We start from the raw sequence: 13,886 nt of genomic DNA on the forward strand, positions 1-13,886 counted from the left end.
TTCTGACTTACTTCACTGTGTATAATAGGCTCTAGGTTCACCCACCTTATTAGTACTGAGTCAAATGCATTCTTTTTTATCACTGAGTAATATTCCATTGTGTATATGTACCACTTCTTTACCCATTTATTTGTTGGTGGGCATCTAGGTTGCTTCCATGTCCTAGCTATTGTAAATAGTGCTGCAATGAACATTGGGATACATGTGTCTGTTTTAATTATGGTTTCCTCAGTGTTTATGTCCAAGAGTGGATTGTTGGGTCATATGGTAGTTTTATTCCTAGGTTTTAAGGAATCTCTATACTGTTCTCCATAGTGACTGTACCAATTTGCATTGCCATCGACAGTGCCAGAGGGTTCTCTTTTCTCCACACCATTTCCAGCATTTATTGCTTGCAGATTTTTTTGATAATGGCCATTCAGGCCACTGTGAGGTGATACCCTGTAGTTTTGATTTGCATTTCTCTAATACTGAGTGATGTTGAGCATCCTTTCATGTGTTTATTAGCCATCTGTACATCAAGGCTGTATATTGTCATCCTGCTTATTTAACTTCGGTGCAGAGTGCATCATGAGAAATGCTGGGCTGGATGAAACACAAGCTGGAATCAAGATTGCTGGGAGAAATATCAATAACTTCAGATATGCAGATGATACCACACTTAAGGCAGAAAGCAAAGAACTAAAAAGCCTCTTGAAGAAAGTGAAAGAGGAGAGTGAAAAAGTTGGCTTAAAGTTCAACATTCAGAAAATGAAGATCATGGCATCCAGTCCCATCACTTCATGGCAAATAGATGGGGAAACAATGGAAACAGTGTGAGACTATTTTTTGTGGGGGGAAGCTTCAAAATCACTGCAGATGGTGACCACAGCCTTGAAATTAAAAGACTCTTGCTCCTTGGAAGAAAAGCTATGACCAACCTAGACAGCATATTAAAAAGCAGAGACATTACTTTGCCAACAATGGTCCATCTAGTCAAAGCTATGGTTTTTTCAGTAGTCGTGTATGGATGTGAGAGTTGGACTATAAAGAAAGCTGAGGACCAAAGAATTGATGCTTTTGAACTGTGGTATTGGAGAAGACTCTTAAGTATCCCTTAGACTGCAAGCAGATACTAAAGGAAATCAATCCTGAATATTCTTTGGAAGGACTGATGCTGAAGCTGAAACTCCAATACTTTGGCCACCTGATGCCAAGAACTGACTCCTTGAAAAAGACCCTGATATTGTGAAAGATTGAAGGTAGGAGAAGGGGATAACAGAGGATGAGGTGGTTGGATGACATCACTGACTCAATGGACATGAGTTTGAGCCAGCTCCGGGAGTGGGTGATGGACAAGGAAGCTTGGCGTGCTGCAGTTCATGGGGTCACAAAAAGTCAGACACTACTGAGCAACTGAACTGAACTGAACTGATGTCTTCTTTGCAGAATTGTCTGTTTAGGCCTTCTGCTCACTTTTTGATTGGGTTGTTTTTTTCTCATATTGAACTGTATGAGCTGCTTGTGTATTCTGGAGACTAACCCTTTGTCTCATTTGCCCTGTTTGCTATTATCTTCTCCCATTCTGACGGTTGTCTTTTCACCTTGTTTATAGTTTCCTGCACTATGCAAAAGCTTTTATGTTTAATTAGGTGCTATTTATTTTTGTTTTTGTTTTCAATACTCTAGGAGGGGGAATCATAGAGGATCTTGCTGTGATTTATATCAAAGAGTGTTCCTAGTTTTATATAAATAAAAAAATGTACAGTAAACACACATTTTATTTTCATTCTCAAATGGTGCAAATCAAGATGGCAATGGATGCAGATGATAATATTCAGGAAAACTGGGCTTCCATAACATTTATAGTGGTTATTGAGTGATTTATTTTAGCTTTCCATTTCCTCTATCTAATCATTTTCAAAATGAGAAGAATATATATTCACTTAATGTAAGATATTGTCAAATTATTATAGATTTTAAACAAATGAGCCTGGGGTCATTTTTAACACTGGAATGGACAGACAGTAACTATATAAACTGTTAATATATTATAGACATAATACAGAAATCAGCAGAAGTTTTCCTTCTTGTAAATTAAATTTATAAGAGAAAATCAATAAAAATTGACAATATTTCAATACAAGAAAAAGCATTTTAATTGCCAAGACCATAACCCATACTCTTTTTCTTTCTTGCAAGCATTACTCTACTTCTCAAGTCACATCCTCATGAGAGAAGACCTATTATAGTTTATATAAGGCTCTGATAAAACATTTTTTAAATTGGCATGCCTTACTTAGGTAAGTGTGATACATGCATGTGCATGCACACGGTTGTTGTTGTTATTCAGTGGCTAACTTGTGTCTGACCCTTTGTGACCCCATGAATTATAGCATGCCAGGCTCCTCTGTCCTCCACTATCTCCAGAAGTTTGCTCAGATTCATGACCATTGAGTTGGTGATGCCATCTAACCAGTTCATCCTCTGTTGTCCCCTTCTCCTCCTGCCTTCAATCTTTCCCAGCATCAGGGTCTTTTCCAATAGTCAGCTCTTCACATTGGGTGGCCAAAGTGTCAGAGCTTCAACTTTCATCTTTCCAATGAGTATTCAGGGTTGATTTCCTTTAGGATTGACTGGTTTGAACTCCTTGCAGTCTAAGGGACTCCTCTCAAGAGTCTTCTCCAGCACTGAAGTTAGAGGACATCAATTCTTCTGCACTCAGCCTTCTTTGTGGTCCAACTCTCACATCTGTACATGAATATTGGAAAAACCATATAGAGACTGCCATAGAATATATATATATATATATATATACACATCACAATTTTCCCATGCTAGAATTAAAAAATCTAGACAATTATTCAACAAGATTATTGACTGATTTTGTCTTTCTCTACTTCATCTTACTTTCCTTTCTTGCTTTCTATCATTCAGCAGACTTTGTTTTGAGGTCCATACTATATACCACGTACTGTTCTGCATGCTGACAAGATCCACAAGGTCTTACCCTTATAGTGAAAGTTAAAGTCACTCAGCCGTGTCTGACTCTTTGCAACCCCATGGACTATACAGTCCATGGAATTCTCTAGGCCACAATACTGGAGTGGTAGCCATTCCCTTCTCAAGAGGATCATCCCAACCCAGGGATCAAACCCATGTCTCCCACATTGCAAGCAGATTCTTTACCAGCTGAGCCACAAGGGAAGCCCAAGAATACTGGAGTGGGTAGCCTATCCCTTCTCCAGTGGATCTTCCTGACCCAGGAATCGAACTGGGGTCTCCTGCATTGCAGGCGTATTCTTTACCAACTGAGCTATAAGGGAAGCACTTACAGAGCTCATATCAATTGCCGTGGGATTGGAGACCAGGAAAGCACAAATACAAAGAGCATCTTTGCATAGTGTGATTATAGAAGTCTTCTCTGACAAAGTGATAATGAAGTTATGATGCAGCCGTGGTGAGAAGGGGGGAAACAAGAGTTCAGGGAAAACAAACAAGTGAGAAAGAAGGAAATAGGTTGGAGCATAGTGGCTCAGCAGGACTTGGACTGGGAAACTTTATAATTTTATTTTAATTTAGATTACCAACTGATAAACAGAGATACCTAATAGTTGTTTATCATAAATCTTCTTTCTCAGCTATTTTGGGGAGAACATGCACTTTGGAGTCAGAAAATCAAGGTTTGGAGTCTTGGCCTTGGACCTTCTACCTGGGTGATACCATATGAGCCTAAGTTTTCCCATCTTTGAAAACTGGACAAAGTTATTTGGTTTTCATAATTGTTGTGAATCCCCTATATAATGTCAGACACATAACAGTTACACTGCAGCTATTAGTTTCTTAGCATTTTTGTTTCCATGCTTGAAGAATGACAAGAATGTGACTTAATCCATTCACTTAGGCAGCTTCTCGTTCACTCACTAGAAGGTTGTTGACCACCCACTAATTGACAAGATTGTGGAAAAGACAAAATCATAGTCACCATTATTGTTTTGGAAGGTTTGGAGATGACAGGCTCAGAGTAAAAGGAAGACCGAGACAGGGGGCTTCTCTGATCTGTCTGTGAACTGGATTTGGGACACTATAACATAAGGATTGGAAGAACCAGGATGAGAGCAGGAGTTTTCCAAACCTACTGGAGATAATTTTTCCCTGCAGAAATGTTTATGTTTCATAGGTAGAAGCCTCATGTGGGTGTGATTCCTGGATTATTGTAGGAGAAGATGCTTCAAAGATATTTAAACACATTTGATACTTAATACCTAATTTAACTCTGTCTTCTTCCTCCAAAAATTCAAAGGAAGAGACTTTAGAAACAGGTAAAGGGAGATGATATGGGCTGTCATTGAGTGATGCTGAATAACATGTGTGTTTAGGGAAAGCTTTGAGAAAAGGGACAGAAGCATAGAGGAAACTCAGAGGACACTGCTATTAAAATAATAATAAAATGCTATAGCCATATATTACCTTAATGTAAGGTGCAAATACACACTCTGCTTCTCGAATAGATTTTAATTTTAGAATGGCAAAAGCCACTGGAAGTGGTGGGTAAATCACATTAATTACTGGAATATCTTCATAAATCTCCAAATGGCCTTCCTCTAAACTACCTATCTCTGTTTTTCAGGTGGAATTGGTGAGTCACTGGTGATATTCTGCCTTTTAATTTTCTCTCCACTGGTTCCTCTTTTCAGTGTTGCTGAAATAAAAATGATTCTGTCATGTGGCTGGACATGCTTAGAATATAGGACAGGTTTTGTTACAGTTTTCTTCCTGTAGATAGAATCTATTTTAGCTTGAATTAAGGGTCACCGAATAAAATCAATCAAGAAAATAGAGAGATACCTGTCTCTGAATTCCCTTCTGTCTACCTTCTACCTCTGCAGCCCATCTGCTCCCGTGGGTACCGTACGGGCTCAGTGTCTGCCCTGCTGTCACCTCCTAGTACCTTGAGCCAGGTGCAGTTATCTCTCTGGAGGATGCTTCTTGATTTCACATCTCTGGATAAAAATCTGTTCCTGGTATTCAGACCCATAGATTCAAACCTTCTTGACTTCTCCCTTTTGCAGATGGCTTAGAGTGAACTCATTTTCTCACTCAGACCTATTTCTGTATTCCCGTCTCACCTAAGAATAATACTCTTCACCTACTTACTCATCCTGGAAGCCCAGAAACTATCATTGATTCTTCACTCCCCATTAACTTTCACAATCTCTCAACTATCTTATCCTGCCAAGACCATCTTCTTAATTTTCTACAAAGCTGTCTTCTACATTCCATCCGCACTGTAATTATTTCAGACAATCAGCATATCTTTCTGACATACTGAATGGCTCATCAATGGTCTCCATTCTTCCCTTCCTGTCCTCCCCACCACTCAATCATCTTCACTGCTAACCATGGTGGTCTTTCCAAACATGAACTGGGTTCATGTTTGGAAAATTCCTTAAAAATCCTCAAAAGGTTCAGCATTGTCTACAAGTTAAAACCCACACGTATGGCAAGGCATGCCAAGCCCCTCCAAATGATAAATGAAGGCAGCTCCTGGCTGCCGGTCTTCCTGCCAATTTTTCTCCCTTCTCTCTGTCCCCTCCCAACCTAAATATACACCCTGAACTCAAACCACATGAAGCTTTTGCATTTGCTGGAATCTGCTATCGCTTTCTCATATCCATTATCTGTACCTGTGTAGTTAGTGATGCTCTCATTTGCTTTTAAAATTCTTTAGTGTAAATGTCATCTCCTCCAGAAAGCCTTCCTGATTTTTCCAAAGCAGAATGAGATGTCTCTCTGTGCTCCTCAGCAACACACTGACAGTGACAATTACTAGTGTTGCCATATTCTAGTGTACCTACTGGATGGCCTTCTCCTGCCCCCTTAGACTATGAGAAGTTTAATTCGTAGTGATGACTTCATGAATCTTTGTTAAAAAAATTAACTGAACACATCTTTCTATTTTACATTGAAATGCTGCTATGTAACTTAATGATGCTGAATAGATGTGGATTATCCCGCCTTCTTTTTGCCTACACAGATGAAGGATCTATGAAGTAGGAAGCCTAACATATATAAAGTTATTTTTTTCTATTCAAAATTTATTTTCAAACAACTTTTATAGGCCTTGGTAGACATAATCACTGGCAGTTTTAAAAATGTTCTCATAAAAATAACACACGTAATGTGCATATATTTTTGGGTAAAAAACCCCAACATATTCTATACTTCCAACCATGCTTATTATTCACAAGATAATTATCAAGAAATTGCTTTTTGTAAGCAAAATCCTTTTCCACTCATTATCTTAACTCTTCACTCACTCTTCAATCATTCTTCACTCTACTCTCATTTATTTTTATATTTAAATATTAATATAATTAATGTACTGGAAATCAAAGACCTAAGAAAAATACCTTTTCTGTATTGAAAAAGGAAGAAATTAGAAGATATTCTGAAATCTGTTTCTGGAAAGAGTAGGAAATGAATCTTCTCCCTAATTATCAGTCTAGGCATGGTCTACTCCATCACTATTGTAATTCAGAAGAGTTGTGGTGAGTGTTCTCTTAGTATTATGAGACCAAATTAGTCTATTGCTCTCATATACACTAGATTTTTATTTGATCACCTAAGATTACCAGCGAGGAAGTTGCAAAATTGTACAGAACCAAGTTAAAATTGTTTCTAAAAATCGACTCTCATGTCATGGTAAAATGAAAGCTTTCACACACACACACACACACACACACACAACACACACACACAGAAAGAGTCTATAAAATAGGAGATTAAAAGAGCACATTGAAATAAAGGAAACCAAGATAAAAACAGTGAAAGAGGAAAGTATGTTTTAACAGCAGGAAATGGCATGACTCGGCATGAAAAAAAGAGTAAAAAGTATAGAAAGACAGCTGGGAGAGCTAAAAGTAAAAATTAATGACAAAAAATGAAAAGTCTGCCTTCAGAAAACTGAAAAAAATTAAGTTTCAAGGCCCAAATATTGCTATATTTTAAGATTATCAGGATAGTATTTGTTATACTGCATCATTCTTTTAATTTTCTTAAATTCAGAAAGATAAGATTCTTCACTGGTGACAATTGTAAGGCACATATTGATCTCCACTTGCTTTGACACAGTAGGGTCCTTTGTACCCTTTGTATCCTTGACAGCTGGGCTATGACACTACTAGCGGAGCAAGTTTTTATTTATTCCTTTTCTTTTTTTCTTTCTACCTGAGGTACTTGTTCCCTCTTAATATGTTTCCTGGGTACTTGGAAACCAAATAATTCAAACTGTCATAAGGGTGAGGGTGCACAGCTTTCTTTTAATTCAAATGCTGCCACTTTACTCTCTAATCTGTAACATGACAAGAATCCAACACTAAACAGCTATTTTTTCCTTTATTTTAGTGCCTTGCTTCTGAATTGGTTACTGATACATAAGTACTTCAGATTTCTGCCCTTGTATATAAAAGCAGACTATAATAATATAAATAAAAATATAAATACTAGCCTGGAACAGTAAAAACAAAAAAGTAAACTTCACAAAGCTATCTTTATAGCAGATGATAAGGTCCAAAATATAAAACAGATATTCTCTCCCCAGCCCCAGCCCATCCCACCTAAACTAACAATGTACCAATTCACCTTTCTCATTTGGCAAAGTGGTGGCAAAACACACACACACACACACACACACACACACACACACACAACAAAAGCAAACCATAAACACATAACTTTGGAGCTAAAGCCAAAGTGAAAAAAAAAAAAGATTAACTTCCTAGGTTTAGGAGCTTTTAATGCATCTCAACAGTATGTGTTGAGATGTTACTCATTTTGAAGGCACTGTGCTAGAAAGATAAGCCACAGGAAGGGGGATAAGATGCAGAAACATGCACAGTTAATCACACAGCTGGCCAGAATATAATAAGAACTCCAAGCAAAACACTCACAGAGGGTATGAAGGGTTCAAAGGAAGAAGGTATCTTAGCCAACTGGAAGCATCAGGAAATCTAACAGAGGATATGTCATTTGAGGTGGGTCTGGAAGAATGGGTAGGATCTGGAAGATAGAGACATCTATTTCCACTGATTCTTAAGATTTAGGTAGGTGCTCATTCGATTTTCTCTGCTTCTACATTTTGACTTCTTATTGAATTTCTAACTTTCTGTATTTAACCCTCCACTCCATGACCTCACTGAAAATTTAATCATACCAAATTAATCACTGACTCCTGAATGAACCAAACATTTTAAACTATCATTTTGCATGAACTCATAGGATTCTCCCTGCTCCACTGCTTTCTTCTCTTTCCTCGAGTAAGTTGCAAAGTAACATAAAAGACTTGGTTCATTTTCTGTCTTGACCCTTCCGTGCATGAAAAAGTGTGTTATCTCATAGGTATTTCCAAAACCTGTATGTTGCTGGATTACTGTGTCTCATGTTGTATCACTTCATTTATAAGCTTGATCCTCCAAGCAAACGATGAGATCCCTGAGGCCACTGGCCGTGACACAATCTTCTCTGTACCCTCAGGCCCGTTTCTCTCAGAGGAAGAGTAGTTGGTGTCCGAATGTACATACCCTGATGGAATCGGTGTTTGCTAGAAGAGCAACATAGGCATGTTCTCATAAGCTGCGGTCCATTCTGAAAAGTAGGCTGTGGAACCTCGGGTTCACCCTTCCTCTGCCCGCGTGGACCACTGAGCAAGGCGAAGGCCACATGGAAGCCCACAGCACCACACTCTTGCCCTAGTATGCCATCCTCCACGCATTCTAATGCCAGCATCTAAACACTTCTAAACACTTCTCTGCAGCGGCCTAAAGTGGCCCTTATTCGTTCCTTTCCAGGATCAGGGAAAACACCTCCCCGGCTTTCAGTCTGTGAGAAAAAAAAAAAAAAAGACTAGGACTTTCCTGAAGCTGGGAGCGGGGATTCCCTCTCCAGGAACGTGCCATTTCCACGCTGCCTACCTGGCTGAAGGCGGCCAAAGACGAGGAGCCGGGTGACCTGGGGACATTCGACGCACGCGGGTCCCCCTCCTCCGGAGGGGGGGATTTCAGCCCGGGAACCCACTAATTAGGCTCGCCCCCATTGGTCGTCCCCCGGCACCTCCGTCACCGTTATGCTAACGAGGGGCGTCTCATTGGCGGGGCCGCCGCGGCGGCCCCGCCCACGGGGAGAGCCCTTGCGCTGCGCCGGGACCCCCAACCCCAGGGCCCCCGGCGCCTGCGCGGCCGTGCGGGGCGTCCGCCTGCGGGAACCTGCTGCAAGCTGGGCTAGCCTCCGAGGAGGGTCGCGCCTGCAGCCGGGCAGGACGGCTTTCACCCTCGCGCTGTGCGCACGCCCACCCCTCTCCTCTCTTTCTAGGCACCGCGCGTCTTTTCTCTTTTTTTTCGGGCGAAGTAACTTTTGCATTCCCGCCTCCCCCGAGTCCTGGCGACCAGAGGCGGCGCCCAGCCTGGGGGCGGTTCCTTGGCATCGTCGGTCCTTGTCAGAGCCAGACTTTTGCTCCTGGGCTGGGTTTGCATCATCCCCATCACACCCTCCGGAGGAGAGGAGCCGGCCCTTTCGGCCTCAGCTTCCGGCTGGGCGCAGACCCCCATCCCCCTCCAAGGCCCCTTCCCTTGCTGCGGTCCCCCTTCCCGCCGCCTCCTTTGACGAAGTCCTCTCCCCCCCACTCGGCAATATTTTCTTTCGCTCGCCCTCCTTGCCTCCTCCATTCGTTGTCTCACGTTTCCCACTCTTTGAGGAAGGATGGTTGATCTGGAGAGCGAAGTGCCCCCTCTGCCTCCCAGGTACAGGTTTCGGGATTTGCTGCTCGGGGACCAAGGATGGCAGAACGACGACAGGTGAGTGGTGTGCTGCAGTGTGGCTCCGGAGATACAGCTGGAAAAGGGAGGGATAGGGAGGCCGAAAGGCTAAAAGGAGGGAGACGAGGAAAGGGAGCCAGAGCTTGGGGGAGGGAGGGAGAGGGACTCTGACGTGTCTCTCCATTTTGACTATAGGGCAACTGGTGTAGGCAAGGAACTCCTTTTCACTTTCGGACCCCTGCAATGTATTTATTGCATGTATTTGGTGCTTATTCTTTTGTCTATCTGTGCTTTCCCAGGGTGTGGATGAGGCTGGTGTGAGAGGTATAGTATGTCCAAATGGCACGCAGCATCACTGCCGATCAGTTTTCATATTTTCCCCTTGGCTGTTGTTAATCAAATTCGAAAATGCATCCGAGTTGATTGAAAAAGCACACCTGATTAGGTGTCCACCTACCACTGGGAAATTTTTAAACATTTGGAGACGCAGGTAGACAGTTGGTTTCAATATGTAACAGGTAGTTAGTGAAAATGACAGCGTTTGCAATTGGAAAAACTCACTTTGAACGGGTAACCATGATTATTATTCATAATGTGTTCGTATAGCATGATCCAACCTTCTCATAAATAATGTATTTAACCTAAATAGTATATATGTCACAAAATTAAAACATAATTTTCAAAACTAGAGTGTTATTAGCAACATATTGCTCATGTGTTTTATCTGTAGCATCACTGCTTTGCCTCGTTAAACTTTTGGAATTACTCTTGTTATGTCTTATTATTATTTTTTAAAAAGCACATTTTATGTTTCATTGAATTTGGTATTTTCTGAAATAGTCATTTAGGTATCACATGCCACATTTCCTTGTTTTAAAATAATACGTGTATACTAACTAGACTTTCAACTCAACTGAAATGTTTCATTAAACTTCAGTTTGGTATTGCTGTTCTGTATTAATTACATAAAAACCCCATTATTGGCCCCATTCAGAATTTCCTTGTTCAACCACTGGGAAATACCTTCCTCCCATCTCAGCTCCCAATACAAACCCACACTACACACAGGGGATTTTATCTGGGGCATCAATTGTGGCCTTCTTCTTTGGTCTCATGTTAGTAATTTAAAGGGATATAGATGTTTTGAAGATGATATTTCAGTTCAATCTCTTTAGGCAAAAATGTATACATTGATAAAAATTAAAGAATTCATACCAGTATGCTTGGTAAGTAAGGTGTTCTGGTTGACTAAAGATGAAGAAAAGAATATTTAAACAATTTCAGTGCTAATTGACATTTAGATACACTATTTTAACTTAGCTCACTGGCTCATCATAGAGATTGGATCTATATTTGTTACTTCAGGACATCAGGATCATCATGTATTAATTGAATAGAAATCCTCATTGCAAAAATGTGAGTTGGGCAGAGTACATAGAGGACATATTTCAGACTGGTGGTGGTAGACTTGTTTGTTTTTTAAACATCGTATCTAAGATAATAATGGGGTTGCCCTTACTTTTCTAGGGATGCTGAAGATATTTAGTTAATTTTGGTTAGTTGAATGCATCCTAAATGAGTCATTGCCATGTTAAAAAATGTTTTGCACTTTTAAAATCCCTTTTATAATATAAGTTTATACTAGCCCAAGTTTAACTCTAAAATTTGTCCATATTTACTAATAAAGTATTGTTACCAAACTAAACTTGGGTCCACTTGCCTGTGCAGTAAAACCAATCTACTGACAATGCTTTGTGGTGAAGGCAAAAGAAAAAGTGAAGTTGCTGAGTTGTGTCCAACTCTTTGCAACCCCGTGGACTGTAGCCTGCCAGGCTCCTCTGTCCATGGGATTTTCCAGGCAAGAATATTGGAGTGGGTTGCCATTTCCTTCTCCAGGGGCAACTTCCTGACCTAGGGATGGAACCGAGTCTCCCGCAGTGCAGGCAGACTCTTTATCATCTGAGCCACCAGGGAAGCCCTGGCAAGTGCAGCCTTTATTGCTGAGCCACCATGGAAGCCCTGGCAAGTGCAGCCTTTATTTCAGGGCACCAAGCAAGGAGTCCAGGTAGCTCGTTCTAGAAATGCCTAAACTTCCCAATAGCTTTCAGGGAGATGTTTTTAAAGACAGAATGTGGAGGAGGTGCAGTTGTGCAGTGTGTACAACTCCTGGACATTCTTTTGATTGGTTGGTGATGAGGTAATCAGGAGTCTACATGTTCAACTTTCTGGTTCTAAACCAGCTTGGGGTCTACCAGGTTGTGGACAGCAGGAAGTTAACTTCTTCCACCTAGTGGGGGTCTTAGTGTCTGCAGAACAGCCTAAAGATCAGGGCTCAGAATGTTTTGATGGCTGTTGAGGTCCTTGACTTTGTTTAATGGCTGACATATTCTTATTTTGTTTTACTTGACTGTTTTCCTTTCTTTCTGCCATTTCCCCACTTCCCCAATTAAATTTATTCTTTGGAACTCAGCCTCGGAGGCTAAAGTTGTCTACAGACGAGGGGCAGGCAGAGGACATGGTGGGGGGAAATCTGTCTTGGGAACTCCCCATAGGGTCCTATTTGGTTACAGTATTAACATTTTAAACATTGTTCATTCACATTTAAAGGTAATTTTGTGCCTCCATGAAAACTTACTGTTTAATTTTGGTTTTGTTTGTTGTCCATCTTTGAAGACAAGATCCTTTGATTAATAGGGAGGACCCAGATTTCAGTGCTGTGTTTATTTATTCACTACCTGAGTGGCCTTAGGCAAGTCATTCAGCTGTTACAGATTTCAGTAATTTTATTTCTGTAAGATATTCCTGTAAAACTAGCAGTTTACACTGAGTACTTAGCTAGTGCTATATGTTAGCTATCCTATGAGTTATATGTGTATGTGTGTGTGTAACATACATGTAAAGACATATGTATAAGTTAACTTACGATAGTTATTATTTCAGTCAATTCTCTGATAGTCCTTGAATTATAGATAATTATTTTAAGGACTAGGAAACTCAGTTTCTGGGAAATTAAATACTTGTTATGGTGATATACCTTACAAGTGTAAAGATGACACTTGGGTTCAGTCCTTTGTGACTCAAATTACTTAGGAAGCTCCTAATTTCCCTCTACCTAATTAAATTTCAATTTATAAGAATAATTTTATGGAATCTAGCATAGGTGAGGTGCTCTTCATTGCATTCCCTTCTTAATCCACGAGTCTAAGTTTGCAAGTGAAGTCATCTCTTTTGCCTTTAGTGTGGTCACAAATTTTTCTTTGCCATTAAGTGTGAGTAGCAATTCTGTTCTCAGTTATCTTCGTGGGCTCAATTCCTACAGAGAAAAGGAGAAAGCGCTCTTTAATCTGGGAATAAGTAGACAGTTCTGCCAACAGATGCATTTAGTGCTCTGCCCATATTTTCTGGATATTTTCTAGGAACACCCTCTGCCTGATATTTTTTGTTTGTTTCCTCTTGGCCTTACGTGCACACCCGGCCCTCTTGGAGAGCAAGTCAGAAGTACCACTGAGTAAATACAGATTTGTTAGATAAATACTGTAGCCTTCTAGTTCCTTGGTTGGGACCACTCTGGCTTATATTCTTTATACTGTGTCCTATGGGACCCCACTCTAATTGTATAGGGGGGGTAACTGGCTTGATATTGTGAGCTTTATTAGCTTTCTTCCCTCTCTCCCTAACTGGTATTTTCTGGATCATTTCCCAAGTAAACTACTTACACTTCCATCCTTATCTCAAGGTCTGCTTCTGGTGGAATCTGCATCAAGATGGATATATTCCCCATCTAGAGGCACATTCTAGAAATGATGGGGGAGAATTAGAGGAGAGGAAAGTAGAGCTCTTCATTTTAAGAATTTTAAGTTCAATCTTAATAAGATATGGTGGATTGGCACGTAAAAATGAGTGAGGCATATCACTGATGCATGAAGAGGTAATGTTAAAGAGGAAATACTGGTGAGTCTGTCATAATACAGAAGTGTATATTCCACACTATAGATTTTCTGTAAACTAACCACAGATAATTCACTTATATTTATATTTTACCACCTTTTGGTAGGGAAACAGATACATGTAAAACACATGTAATATGAATGTATA

The 13,886-nt window shown here is 40.4% G+C and overlaps 1 protein-coding gene across 3 annotated transcripts in view; it reads left to right on the forward strand.

Moving 5' to 3' along the window:
- Positions 1-9,193: 9,193 nt before the first annotated feature.
- KCNT2 (potassium sodium-activated channel subfamily T member 2) overlaps positions 9,194-13,886 on the forward strand; it is a 443,182-nt gene continuing 438,489 nt past the window's right edge. For all 3 annotated transcript variants that reach the window (XM_024976669.2, XM_024976670.2, XM_059875651.1), the window contains exon 1: positions 9,194-9,830. In XM_024976669.2, the coding sequence (XP_024832437.1) occupies positions 9,736-9,830 (95 nt within the window). In that variant the 5' untranslated portion in view covers positions 9,194-9,735. The remainder of the gene's footprint in view (positions 9,831-13,886) is intronic.

This window comes from Bos taurus, chromosome 16 (assembly GCF_002263795.3).
Source record: "Bos taurus isolate L1 Dominette 01449 registration number 42190680 breed Hereford chromosome 16, ARS-UCD2.0, whole genome shotgun sequence".
Taxonomy (NCBI): Eukaryota; Metazoa; Chordata; class Mammalia; order Artiodactyla; family Bovidae; genus Bos; species Bos taurus.